The sequence below is a fragment of the Telmatherina bonti genome (genome assembly GCF_933228915.1).
Source record: "Telmatherina bonti genome assembly, chromosome: 18".
In the NCBI taxonomy this organism is placed as follows: domain Eukaryota; kingdom Metazoa; phylum Chordata; class Actinopteri; order Atheriniformes; family Telmatherinidae; genus Telmatherina; species Telmatherina bonti.
In genome coordinates this window covers 37678886-37694125 of record NC_136616.1, presented here as the reverse complement: position 1 = coordinate 37694125, position 15240 = coordinate 37678886, and the positions used below count along the sequence as shown (strand labels likewise).

Here is a 15240-nt window from a genome sequence, read left to right as displayed (position 1 = left end):
GTAGTACTGCTCGTGTAGTACTGGTGATGTTGTACTGCTGATGTATTAGTACTAGTGTAGTCTTGCTGGTGTAGTAGTACTGGTGTAGTATTACTGGTTTAGTACTGCTGGTGTACATGTACTGGTGTAGTACTACTGGTGTAGTAGTATTGGTGTAGTACTGGTGGTGTAGTAGTACTGGTGTAGTACTGCTGGTGTAGTAATATTGGTCTAGTATTGCTTGTGTAGTACTACTTGTGTACTACTACAGGTGTACTACTGCTGGTGTAGTAGTACTGGTGTAGTATTACTGGTGTAGTACTGCTGTTGTAGAACTGCTGGTTTAGTACTGCTGGTGTAGTAGCACTGGTGTAGTACTACTGGTGTAGTAGTACTGGTGTAGTACTACTGGTGTAGAACTGCTGGTTTAGTACTGCTGGTTTAGTACTGCTGGTGAAGTACTTCTGGTGTAGTAGTACTGGTGTAGTACTGGTGGTGAAATACTGCTGGTGTAGTACTGGTGGTGTTTTAATATTGGTGTAGTATTGCTTGTGTAGTACTACTTGTGTACTACTGCTGGTGTAGTAGTACTGGTGTAGTACTGCTGGTGTAGTACTTCTGGTGTAGTATTACTGGTGTAGTACTGCTGGTGTAGTAGTACTGGTGTAGTACTGCTGGTGTAGTAGTACTGGTGTAGTACTGCTGGTGTAGTACTTCTGGTGTAGTATTACTGGTGTAGTACTGCTGGTGTAGTAGTACTGGTGTAGTACTGCTGGTGTAGTACTTCTGGTGTAGTATTACTGGTGTAGTACTGCTGTTGTAGAACTGCTTGTTTAGTACTGCTGGTGTAGTAGCACTGGTGTAGTACTACTGGTGTAGTAATACTGGTGTAGTAGTACTGGTGGTGAAATACTGCTGGTGTAGTACTGGTGGTGTTGTAATATTGGTGTAGTAGTACTGGTGTAGTTGTACTGGTGTGGTACTACTGGTGTAGTACTGCTGGTGTAGTACTACTGGTGTAGTACTGGTGGTGAAATACTGCTGGTGTAGTACTGGTGGTGTTGTAATATTGGTGTAGTAGTACTGGTGTAGTAGTACTGGTGTGGTACTACTGGTGTAGTACTGCTGGTGTAGTAGTACTGTTGTAGTACTACTGGTGTAGTACTGCTGGTGTAGTAGTACTGTTGTAGTACTACTGGTGTAGTAGTAATGGTGATCTTTACTGAGAACAGAATGACGTTTACTGGCTCAGTATTTGGCAGGAAGTTTTTCTGGAAATGTTTCTGAAGTTCCTGTTTGGAATTCATAAACAGAAACGTTTTCATTTACTTGTCTGTTTTGATAAATACAAAACATTTTCTATTACAATATTTTGTAAGTTCGGTCTGTGAACTGTTTACGTGAGAGTGCGTGAAGAGCACGTGCCTTTGTTTTGTTTCTATATCTGTTCAATAAAGTTCCCAAAAAAAACAAACTGCGGACCGGATGTTGATAGTTGCGGAAGCCCCGCCCCCTCGGTCCACGTTACCATAGTAACGTGACAACAGTCCTGCCACGGAAACGTCTCGTTCACTCTGTAACCTCGCGTGTGCGTGTTTCCTGTCCGATGCAGCGGCCTCGGTTCTTCACTCCCTCTGAAGTGGCGGCGCACAACACCGAGGCCGATCTCTGGGTGTCGTTCCTGGGCAAAGTTTGCGACCTGAGTCCGCTGATGAGCCGCTTCCAAGGTGCGCTGTGCGCATGCGTAGAGCACACACTTGAAAAAAGGTGGTGCACGTGTACCTGTGATGAAGTGCTTCAGCTTTTACTCAGTTTAAGGGCTCATTTCACTTTTAAAGCCCAAATCTTTAAGACTTTACTTGAAAAGAACTTGAGCCTGATATAAAATATAATTTATTTTATTTATTATATTAATATAAAAGTTTGAAGTGAGCAAAATAAAACATCTTTTTATCCTTTATCACTAATTAAAAACTGCGTTTTGGTACTCCAGTCATGTTTGTCTCGTATTAAGACTCGTGTCTATAAAGTACGTTTTACTGCTCTGTTCATACATATTCACTCTGAACACACTCAGCTGATGACAGTACCACTAAGGAAGTACTACTGATGATGTTTTTCAGATGTAGCACTGCTGGTGTAGTAGTACAGATGTAGTAGTAAAGATGAAGTACTAGTGAGTACTATGTGTGTACAGGTGACGTGCTGCTGCTGCAGTAGTATGTATGTAGTACTAGTGAGTACTATGTGTGTACAGGTGACGTGCTGCTGCTGTAGTATGTATGTAGTACTAGTGAGTACTATGTGTGTACAGGTGACGTGCTGCTGCTGCAGTAGTATGTATGTAGTACTAGTGAGTACTATGTGTGTACAGGTGACGTGCTGCTGCTGCAGTAGTATGTATGTAGTACTAGTGAGTACTACGTGTGTACAGGTGACGTGCTGCTGCTGTAGTATGTATGTAGTACTAGTGAGTACTATGTGTGTACAGGTGACGTGCTGCTGCTGTAGTATGTATGTAGTACTAGTGAGAACTATGTGTGTACAGGTGACGTGCTGCTGCTGCAGTAGTATGTATGTAGTACTAGTGAGTACTACGTGTGTACAGGTGACGTGCTGCTGCTGCAGTAGTATGTATGTAGTACTAGTGAGTACTACGTGTGTACAGGTGACGTGCTGCTGCTGCAGTAGTATGTATGTAGTACTAGTGAGTACTATGTGTGTACAGGTGACGTGCTGCTGCTGTAGTATGTATGTAGTACTAGTGAGTACTACGTGTGTACAGGTGACGTGCTGCTGCTGCAGTAGTATGTATGTAGTACTAGTGAGTACTATGTGTGTACAGGTGACGTGCTGCTGCTGCAGTAGTATGTATGTAGTACTAGTGAGTACTATGTGTGTACAGGTGACGTGCTGCTGCTGTAGTATGTATGTAGTACTAGTGAGTACTACGTGTGTACAGGTGACGTGCTGCTGCTGTAGTATGTATGTAGTACTAGTGAGTACTACGTGTGTACAGGTGACGTGCTGCTGCTGTAGTATGTATGTAGTACTAGTGAGTACTATGTGTGTACAGGTGACGTGCTGCTGCTGCTGTAGTATGTATGTAGTACTAGTGAGTACTATGTGTGTACAGGTGACGTGCTGCTGCTGCAGTAGTATGTATGTAGTACTAGTGAGTACTATGTGTGTACAGGTGACGTGCTGCTGCTGTAGTATGTATGTAGTACTAGTGAGTACTATGTGTGTACAGGTGACGTGCTGCTGCTGCAGTAGTATGTATGTAGTGCTAGTGAGTACTACGTGTGTACAGGTGACGTGCTGCTGCTGCAGTAGTATGTATGTAGTACTAGTGAGTACTACGTGTGTACAGGTGACGTGCTGCTGCTGTAGTATGTATGTATGTAGTACTAGTGAGTACTACGTGTGTACAGGTGACGTGCTGCTGCTGTAGTATGTATGTAGTACTAGTGAGTACTATGTGTGTACAGGTGACGTGCTGCTGCTGCAGTAGTATGTATGTAGTGCTAGTGAGTACTACGTGTGTACAGGTGACGTGCTGCTGCTGCAGTAGTATGTATGTAGTACTAGTGAGTACTACGTGTGTACAGGTGACGTGCTGCTGCTGTAGTATGTATGTATGTAGTACTAGTGAGTACTACGTGTGTACAGGTGACGTGCTGCTGCTGTAGTATGTATGTAGTACTAGTGAGTACTACGTGTGTACAGGTGACGTGCTGCTGCTGCAGTAGTATGTATGTAGTACTAGTGAGTACTATGTGTGTACAGGTGACGTGCTGCTGCTGCAGTAGTATGTATGTAGTACTAGTGAGTACTACGTGTGTACAGGTGACGTGCTGCTGCTGCAGTAGTATGTATGTAGTACTAGTGAGTACTACGTGTGTACAGGTGACGTGCTGCTGCTGTAGTATGTATGTAGTACTAGTGAGTACTACGTGTGTACAGGTGACGTGCTGCTGCTGCAGTAGTATGTATGTAGTACTAGTGAGTACTACGTGTGTACAGGTGACGTGCTGCTGCTGTAGTATGTATGTAGTACTAGTGAGTACTATGTGTGTACAGGTGACGTGCTGCTGCTGCAGTAGTATGTATGTAGTACTAGTGAGTACTACGTGTGTACAGGTGACGTGCTGCTGCAGTAGTATGTATGTAGTACTAGTGAGAACTATGTGTGTACAGGTGACGTGCTGCTGCTGCAGTAGTATGTATGTAGTACTAGTGAGAACTATGTGTGTACAGGTGACGTGCTGCTGCTGCAGTAGTATGTATGTAGTACTAGTGAGTACTACGTGTGTACAGGTGACGTGCTGCTGCTGCAGTAGTATGTATGTAGTACTAGTGAGTACTATGTGTGTACAGGTGACGTGCTGCTGCTGCAGTAGTATGTATGTAGTACTAGTGAGTACTACGTGTGTACAGGTGACGTGCTGCTGCTGCAGTAGTATGTATGTAGTACTAGTGAGTACTACGTGTGTACAGGTGACGTGCTGCTGCTGCAGTAGTATGTATGTAGTACTAGTGAGTACTACGTGTGTACAGGTGACGTGCTGCTGCTGTAGTATATATGTAGTACTAGTGAGTACTATGTGTGTACAGGTGACGTGCTGCTGCTGCAGTAGTATGTATGTAGTACTAGTGAGTACTACGTGTGTACAGGTGACGTGCTGCTGCTGCAGTAGTATGTATGTAGTACTAGTGAGTACTATGTGTGTACAGGTGACGTGCTGCTGCTGCAGTAGTATGTATGTAGTACTAGTGAGTACTATGTGTGTACAGGTGACGTGCTGCTGCTGCAGTAGTATGTATGTAGTACTAGTGAGTACTACGTGTGTACAGGTGACGTGCTGCTGCTGTAGTATATATGTAGTACTAGTGAGTACTATGTGTGTACAGGTGACGTGCTGCTGCTGTAGTATGTATGTAGTACTAGTGAGTACTATGTGTGTACAGGTGACGTGCTGCTGCTGCAGTAGTATGTATGTAGTACTAGTGAGTACTACGTGTGTACAGGTGACGTGCTGCTGCTGTAGTATGTATGTAGTACTAGTGAGTACTACGTGTGTACAGGTGACGTGCTGCTGCTGTAGTAGTATGTATGTAGTACTAGTGAGTACTACGTGTGTACAGGTGACGTGCTGCTGCTGCAGTAGTATGTATGTTGTACTAGTGAGTACTATGTGTGTACAGGTGACGTGCTGCTGCTGCAGTAGTATGTATGTAGTACTAGTGAGTACTACGTGTGTACAGGTGACGTGCTGCTGCTGCAGTAGTATGTATGTAGTACTAGTGAGTACTATGTGTGTACAGGTGACGTGCTGCTGCAGTAGTATGTATGTAGTACTAGTGAGTACTACGTGTGTACAGGTGACGTGCTGCTGCTGCAGTAGTATGTATGTAGTACTAGTGAGTACTACGTGTGTACAGGTGACGTGCTGCTGCTGTAGTATGTATGTAGTACTAGTGAGTACTACGTGTGTACAGGTGACGTGCTGCTGCTGCAGTAGTATGTATGTAGTACTAGTGAGTACTACGTGTGTACAGGTGACGTGCTGCTGCTGTAGTATATATGTAGTACTAGTGAGTACTATGTGTGTACAGGTGACGTGCTGCTGCTGTAGTATGTATGTAGTACTAGTGAGTACTATGTGTGTACAGGTGACGTGCTGCTGCTGCAGTAGTATGTATGTAGTACTAGTGAGTACTACGTGTGTACAGGTGACGTGCTGCTGCTGTAGTATATATGTAGTACTAGTGAGTACTATGTGTGTACAGGTGACGTGCTGCTGCTGTAGTATGTATGTAGTACTAGTGAGTACTATGTGTGTACAGGTGACGTGCTGCTGCTGCAGTAGTATGTATGTAGTACTAGTGAGTACTACGTGTGTACAGGTGACGTGCTGCTGCTGTAGTATGTATGTAGTACTAGTGAGTACTACGTGTGTACAGGTGACGTGCTGCTGCTGTAGTATGTATGTTGTACTAGTGAGTACTATGTGTGTACAGGTGACGTGCTGCTGCTGCAGTAGTATGTATGTAGTACTAGTGAGTACTACGTGTGTACAGGTGACGTGCTGCTGCTGTAGTATGTATGTAGTACTCGTGAGTACTATGTGTGTACAGGTGACGTGCTGCTGCTGCAGTAGTATGTATGTAGTACTAGTGAGTACTACGTGTGTACAGGTGACGTGCTGCTGCTGCAGTAGTATGTATGTAGTACTAGTGAGTACTATGTGTGTACAGGTGACGTGCTGCTGCTGCAGTAGTATGTATGTAGTACTAGTGAGTACTACGTGTGTACAGGTGACGTGCTGCTGCTGTAGTATGTATGTAGTACTAGTGAGTACTACGTGTGTACAGGTGACGTGCTGCTGCTGCAGTAGTATGTATGTAGTACTAGTGAGTACTATGTGTGTACAGGTGACGTGCTGCTGCTGCAGTAGTATGTATGTAGTACTAGTGAGTACTACGTGTGTACAGGTGACGTGCTGCTGCAGTAGTATGTATGCAGTACTAGTGAGTACTATGTGTGTACAGGTGACGTGCTGCTGCTGCAGTAGTATGTATGTAGTACTAGTGAGTACTACGTGTGTACAGGTGACGTGCTGCTGCTGTAGTATGTATGTAGTACTAGTGAGTACTACGTGTGTACAGGTGACGTGCTGCTGCTGCAGTAGTATGTATGTAGTACTAGTGAGTACTATGTGTGTACAGGTGACGTGCTGCTGCTGCAGTAGTATGTATGTAGTACTAGTGAGTACTATGTGTGTACAGGTGACGTGCTGCTGCTGCAGTAGTATGTATGTAGTACTAGTGAGTACTACGTGTGTACAGGTGACGTGCTGCTGCTGCAGTAGTATGTATGTAGTACTAGTGAGTACTATGTGTGTACAGGTGACGTGCTGCTGCAGTAGTATGTATGTAGTACTAGTGAGTACTACGTGTGTACAGGTGACGTGCTGCTGCTGCAGTAGTATGTATGTAGTACTAGTGAGTACTACGTGTGTACAGGTGACGTGCTGCTGCTGTAGTATGTATGTAGTACTAGTGAGTACTACGTGTGTACAGGTGACGTGCTGCTGCTGCAGTAGTATGTATGTAGTACTAGTGAGTACTACGTGTGTACAGGTGACGTGCTGCTGCTGTAGTATATATGTAGTACTAGTGAGTACTATGTGTGTACAGGTGACGTGCTGCTGCTGTAGTATGTATGTAGTACTAGTGAGTACTATGTGTGTACAGGTGACGTGCTGCTGCTGCAGTAGTATGTATGTAGTACTAGTGAGTACTACGTGTGTACAGGTGACGTGCTGCTGCTGTAGTATATATGTAGTACTAGTGAGTACTATGTGTGTACAGGTGACGTGCTGCTGCTGTAGTATGTATGTAGTACTAGTGAGTACTATGTGTGTACAGGTGACGTGCTGCTGCTGCAGTAGTATGTATGTAGTACTAGTGAGTACTACGTGTGTACAGGTGACGTGCTGCTGCTGTAGTATGTATGTAGTACTAGTGAGTACTACGTGTGTACAGGTGACGTGCTGCTGCTGTAGTATGTATGTTGTACTAGTGAGTACTATGTGTGTACAGGTGACGTGCTGCTGCTGCAGTAGTATGTATGTAGTACTAGTGAGTACTACGTGTGTACAGGTGACGTGCTGCTGCTGCAGTAGTATGTATGTAGTACTAGTGAGTACTATGTGTGTACAGGTGACGTGCTGCTGCAGTAGTATGTATGTAGTACTAGTGAGTACTATGTGTGTACAGGTGACGTGCTGCTGCTGCAGTAGTATGTATGTAGTACTAGTGAGTACTACGTGTGTACAGGTGACGTGCTGCTGCTGTAGTATGTATGTAGTACTAGTGAGTACTACGTGTGTACAGGTGACGTGCTGCTGCTGCAGTAGTATGTATGTAGTACTAGTGAGTACTATGTGTGTACAGGTGACGTGCTGCTGCTGCAGTAGTATGTATGCAGTACTAGTGAGTACTATGTGTGTACAGGTGACGTGCTGCTGCAATAGTATGTATGTAGTACTAGTGAGTACTACGTGTGTACAGGTGACGTGCTGCTGCAGTAGTATGTATGTAGTACTAGTGAGTACTATGTGTGTACAGGTGACGTGCTGCTGCTGTAGTATGTATGTATGTAGTACTAGTGAGTACTATGTGTGTACAGGTGACGTGCTGCTGCTGTAGTATGTATGTATGTAGTACTAGTGAGTACTATGTGTGTACAGGTGACGTGCTGCTGCTGTAGTATGTATGTATGTAGTACTAGTGAGTACTACGTGTGTACAGGTGACGTGCTGCTGCTGCAGTAGTATGTATGTAGTACTAGTGAGTACTACGTGTGTACAGGTGACGTGCTGCTGCAGTAGTATGTATGCAGTACTAGTGAGTACTATGTGTGTACAGGTGACGTGCTGCTGCTGCAGTAGTATGTATGTAGTACTAGTGAGTACTACGTGTGTACAGGTGACGTGCTGCTGCTGTAGTATGTATGTAGTACTAGTGAGTACTATGTGTGTACAGGTGACGTGCTGCTGCTGCAGTAGTATGTATGTAGTACTAGTGAGTACTATGTGTGTACAGGTGACGTGCTGCTGCTGCAGTAGTATGTATGTAGTACTAGTGAGTACTATGTGTGTACAGGTGACGTGCTGCTGCAGTAGTATGTATGTAGTACTAGTGAGTACTATGTGTGTACAGGTGACGTGCTGCTGCTGTAGTATGTATGTAGTACTAGTGAGTACTATGTGTGTACAGGTGACGTGCTGCTGCAGTAGTATGTATGTAGTACTAGTGAGTACTATGTGTGTACAGGTGACGTGCTGCTGCTGTAGTATGTATGTAGTACTAGTGAGTACTACGTGTGTACAGGTGACGTGCTGCTGCTGTAGTATGTATGTAGTACTAGTGAGAACTATGTGTGTACAGGTGACGTGCTGCTGCAGTAGTATGTATGTAGTACTAGTGAGTACTACGTGTGTACAGGTGACGTGCTGCTGCTGCAGTAGTATGTATGTAGTACTAGTGAGTACTACATGTGTACAGGTGACGTGCTGCTGCAGTAGTATGTATGTAGTACTAGTGAGTACTACGTGTGTACAGGTGACGTGCTGCTGCTGCAGTAGTATGTATGTAGTACTAGTGAGTACTACGTGTGTACACGTGACGTGCTGCTGCAGTAGTATGTATGTAGTACTAGTGAGTACTACGTGTGTACAGGTGACGTGCTGCTGCAGTAGTATGTATGTAGTACTAGTGAGTACTACGTGTGTACAGGTGACGTGCTGCTGCAGTAGTATGTATGTAGTACTAGTGAGTACTACGTGTGTACAGGTGACGTGCTGCTGCTGCAGTAGTATGTATGTAGTACTAGTGAGTACTACGTGTGTACAGGTGACGTGCTGCTGCAGTAGTATGTATGTAGTACTAGTGAGTACTACGTGTGTACAGGTGACGTGCTGCTGCTGCAGTAGTATGTATGTAGTACTAGTGAGTACTACGTGTGTACAGGTGACGTGCTGCTGCTGCCCATCATGGAGTGTGCAGGAAAGGACATCAGCAACTGGTTTGACCCGGAAACGGAGGACGTGAGTATTGATCAGACTTCAGATCAATCAGGATGGTATACTTTCCTGCACCGTTACTTCTTCCGGTACTCTGCTGTGTAATGATGAAACTGCAGGTACTTGTACCTCCATGACCTCCACCAGGTGCTGAAGTATGTGGATCCCCTGACCAGCTGTGTGCAGTACTACACCCCCCGGGGCCGCTTCGTACACGTCCCCCCCGCCGGCCCTCGCTCCGACTGGGACAGCGACGTCGGCGAGCCGTGGTGGCGGGACCGCCGCTACCAGGTGGGCCTGCTGTCGGCCAAGGCCAGATGGATACGGGTCGTCAACACGCTGACGTTACAGGAGCAGCTGCTGCAGGTGGGAGCTCCACTCCAGGTGCATTCTGGGTTTCTGGAGGCGAAGGGGGTTTCTATGTTACACACATCTGCACCTGCTCATTGCTGTTGCTATGACAACAAGCTCGCTGAGCTGTTCCTCACATAGTCAAGCTGAAACATTCCTGAACGGGTACGTAAGCTAGCAGAGGGTTCCTGGCATCCTAACGGCGCCGTCAAGGGAACGTCTGATCCCTTCCAGCCTCACATTCTGCGTTACGGCCTGAATCCCGTGGTGGCGTGGCGGAGAGGCCGCCTTCCGTAAAGTCACACCGGGCGACGATCCTCTGTAGACGGGCAGGAGAACAGATCCAGTTGAATCTGAACGCAAAGCCAGCAACCGTGGAGATGGTGAGATAGTAAAGTAATTATGGGCGCTTTTCGCCCGAGCTGGTTCCAGAACTGGTCCGGAGCCAGAGCCAGAAGAACTGGTTCAGAGCCAGAGCCAGAAGAACTGGTTCAGAGCCAGAAGCCAGAAGAACTGGTTCAGAGCCAGAAGCCAGGAGAACTGGTTCAGAGCCAGAAGCCAGGAGAACTGGTTCAGAGCCAGAGCCAGAAGAACTGGTTCAGAGCCAGAAGCCAGAAGAACTGGTTCAGAGCCAGAAGCCAGAAAAACCGGTCCGGAGCCAGATTCAGAAGGACTGGTTCAGAGCCAGAAGCCAGAAGAACTGGTCCCGAGCCAGAAGAACTGGTACGGAGCCAGAGCCAGAAGAACTGGTTCAGAGCCAGAAGCCAGGAGAACTGGTTCAGAGCCAGAGCCAGAAGAACTGGTTCAGAGCCAGAAGCCAGGAGAACTGGTTCAGAGCCAGAAGCCAGGAGAACTGGTTCAGAGCCAGAAGCCAAAAGTACTGGTTCAGATCCAGAGCCAGAAGAACTGGTTCAGAGCCAGAGCCAGAAGAACTGGTCTGGAGACCAGAAGCCAGAAGAACTGGTCCGGAGACCAGAAGCTACACATACAGTAATAATAAGTATATTTATAGTTTAATAACTATTTTTACCGTAATAAGAACGATACATACAGTAATAATAAGTATATTTATAGTTTAATAACTATTTTTACCGTAATAAGAACGATACATACAGTAATAATAACTATATATACAGCAATAAGAACTATATACAGTAATAACTATGTATACAGTAATAACTATATACAGTAATAATAACTATATACAATAATAACTATATACAATAATAATAATTATATATACAGTAATAAGCACTTTATTTACAGTAATAAGCACTATATTTACAGTAATAACTATATATACAGTAATAATAACTATATACAGTAATAACTATATATACAGTAATAATAACTATACATACAGTAATAACTATACATACAGCAATAATAACTATATATACAGCAATAATAACTATATACAGTAATAACTATATATACAGTAATAACTATGTACAATAACTATATACAGTAATAAGCACTATATTTACAGTAATAACTATGTCTACAGTAATAACTATATATACACTAATAATAACTAAATATACAGTAATAACTATATACAGTAATAGCTATATATACAGTAATAACTTTATACAGTAATAACTATACATATAGTAATAATAACTATACATACAGCAATAATAACTATATACAGTAATAACTATATATACAGTAATAACTATATTTACAGTAATAATAACTATATCTACAGTAATCATTATATATACAGTAATAACAATATATACAGTAATAATAATTATACATACAGTAATAACTATACAGTAATAATAACTATATACAGTAATAATAACTATATCTACAGTAATGATTATATATACAGTAACAATAACTATATATACAGAAATAATAACGATATATACAGTAATAAGCACTATATTTACAGTAATAATAACTATGTCTACAGTAATAATAATTATATATACAATAATAACTATATTTACAGTATTAATAACTATATCTACAGTAATAATTATATATACAGTAATAACTATATATACAGTAATAATAACTATACATACAGTAATAATAACTATATATACAGTAATAACTATATACAGTAATAATAACTATATATACAGTAATAACTGTATATACTGTAATAACTATATTTACAGTAATAACTATGTCTACAGTAATAACTATATATACAGTAATAACTATATATGCAGTAATAACTATATATACAGTAATAACTATATTTACAGTAATAATAACTATATATGCAGTAATAACTATATACAGTAATAATAACTATATATACAATAATAACTATATATACAGTTTTAACTATATTTACAGTAATAATAACTATATATGCAGTAATAACTATATACAATAATAATAATTATATATACAGTAATAAGCACTTTATTTACAGTAATAAGCACTATATTTACAGTAATAACTATATATACAGTAATAATAACTATATACAGTAATAACTATATATACAGTAATAATAACTATATACAGTAATAACTATACATACAGTAATAATAACTATATATACAGCAATAATAACTATATACAGTAATAACTATATTTACAGTAATAACTATGTCTAGTCATAACTAAATATACAGTAATAACTATATACAGTAATAGCTATATATACAGTAATAACTATATACAGTAATAACTATATATACAGTAATAACTATATATACAGTAATAACTATATTTACAGTAATAATAACTATATATGCAGTAATAACTATATACAGTAATAATGACTATATATACAGTAATAACTATATATACAGTAATGACTATATCTACAGTAATAACTATATATACAGTAATAATAACTAAATATACAGTAATAACTGTCTACAGTAATAATAACTATATTTACAGTAATAATAACTATATATACAGTAATAATAACTATATACAGTAATAATAACTATATATACAGTAATAATATCTATATACAGTAATAACTATATATACAGCAATAACTATATATACAGTAATAATAACTATATCTACAGTAATAATAACTATATATACAGTAATAACTATATTTACAGTAATAATAACTGTCTACAGTAATAATAACTATATATACAGTAATAACTATATTTACAGTAATAATAACTATATATACAGTAATAATAACTATATGTACAGTAATAACTATATATACAGTAATAATAACTATATATACAGTAATAACTATATATACAGTAATAATAACTATATATACAGTAATAACTATATTTACAGTAATAATAACTATATATACAGTAATAATAACTATGTATACAGTAATAACTATATTTACAGTAATAACTATATATACAGTAATAATAACTATATGTACAGTAATAACTATATATACAGTAATAATAACTATATATACAGTAATAACTATATATACAGTAATAATAACTATATATACAGTAATAACTATATTTACAGTAATAATAACTATATATACAGTAATAATAACTATGTATACAGTAATAACTATATTTACAGTAATAATAACTATATATACAGTAATAATAACTATATGTACAGTAATAACTATATATACAGTAATAATAACTATATGTACAGTAATAACTATATATACAGTAATAATAACTATATATACAGTAATAACTATATATACAGTAATAATAACTATATGTACAGTAATAACTATATATACAGTAATAATAACTATATATACAGTAATAACTATATTTACAGTAATAATAACTATAATAATATGACAACAAATTAGTTTAAAAGCTTTACAGCAGGTTTCTGGAGACCAGAACAAGGAGCTGGATGCAGCAGCAACCAACGACCCAAAACAAACCCAGATCCTGGATTCTGTTGTTGGTTACCGGCGGCGATGACGCCGCACCGACCCGACTCTTTCGGTCCAAACCAAACCGGTTCTTGGCTCGCACCTCAGCGGAACCACCTCAGCACTGGTTCTGGCACCAGGACCGGTTCTGCTTTGGTAGAAAAGCCCTGTTAGAGGACAAGTAGGACCAGAACAGACGGGTCGGGGAGCTGCTGGCTTCGTCGCCTATCGACTCCTCGCGAACGTCACCTTTGTGGCGTGTAACCTGTGGAGGACTGAACAGAAGAGCGGCGTGTTGCAGCAGCCATGTTCCCTTCGCCATGGGACAGTTGGCTTGTCTGCAGAGCATGATGTCACGCTGCACCAAACGTAAACTGTGATTGTCAGAAGCATGAAAAGGTCCTTCAATGCGGTAAAACTTTGATCTTTCAGAACCTGTTTTAACTTTATTCCGTGTAAAACGGCCTGCGGCGTTTTCATTTCTGACTATTTCTGTGTAAACCATCAGATTTTATATGACACCCAGAAGGCTCGTCCCAACTGACCGACTCACGCTGCAAGGCGACTTAGTCGCTGACTGCCGGCGGACGCTGAAGAACAGCGCTAGCGTAGCGCCAACAGCAGCGGGATGGTAAACACTCTGCTGTGGCTCTTCAGGTGTGCTCGGAGGAGACTCTGGACGAGATCCTGCAGCGTTTCCTGCCCTACAACGCTCACGCCCGCAGCTACACCTGGAAGCACCACGGAGACGTCCTCGACATGAACAAGACGCTGAGCGACAACGGCGTCCCCGACGACGACGGCGAGCTGGAGCGGCTCGGGCTGGACCGAGACCTCTACGTTCCCGCCATCTTCCTCCACTTCAACGATGACCTCACAGAGGGATGATGTCATCGAGGGCCTGGTTCGTCCAAATAAACGTTTTCTGATGGAAACGAGCAGAAACGGCGTGGTTTATCTGGTTGTCAGGTTCGTCCTCACCTCGGTCTGTTCACGGTGATGAAGGCTGAGGTTGGGACGAGGAGGAAGGACGGGTTACTGTGACTGAAACAGAAAGATGCAGGAAAACTCTGAAGTATTGTTGCTGCTAAAGCAGGAAGGACCAGGCTGTCCTGGAAAGTTCCTGCAGGTCGTCTCCATCGCCATCTGCCATAAATGTTGTTTAGTTACAGGTTCACACTGGACGAGCAGAGCAGCAGTGTGAATGCCTTCATGCATAAATACCTGAACTGTAATCCTAAAAGTTAACCAAAAAGCTGAGTGTTTAGTGTTTAAAGCAGAAACTGATATTTAAATGTGGTTTAAATGGTTTAAAACGAGGATGAAATGAAGCTGCGTTGAAGATGTTCTGCTACCTGAAGCATTGTTCAGCTTGAGGCGAAACCAGAAGAGTTTGGAGCTCAAACTGGTAAATGTTGAGACGATGGTTGTCGGCTGAACTGAAATGAGCTAAACAAAAGATGAAGATGGTTAAACTGGACTTGTTGAAGCTGA

The 15240-nt window shown here is 41.4% G+C and overlaps 1 protein-coding gene across 1 annotated transcript; it reads left to right on the top strand.

Moving 5' to 3' along the window:
* Positions 1–1585: 1585 nt before the first annotated feature.
* cyb5d1 (cytochrome b5 domain containing 1) lies at positions 1586–14634 on the top strand (the record flags this gene model as incomplete). Its single annotated transcript, XM_079258065.1, has 4 exons — positions 1586–1706; positions 9520–9596; positions 9720–9938; positions 14404–14634. 4 exons carry the CDS (start codon positions 1586–1588, stop codon positions 14632–14634), a joined length of 648 nt encoding a protein of 215 aa, XP_079114191.1.
* Between the last annotated feature and the right edge of the window lie 606 nt (positions 14635–15240).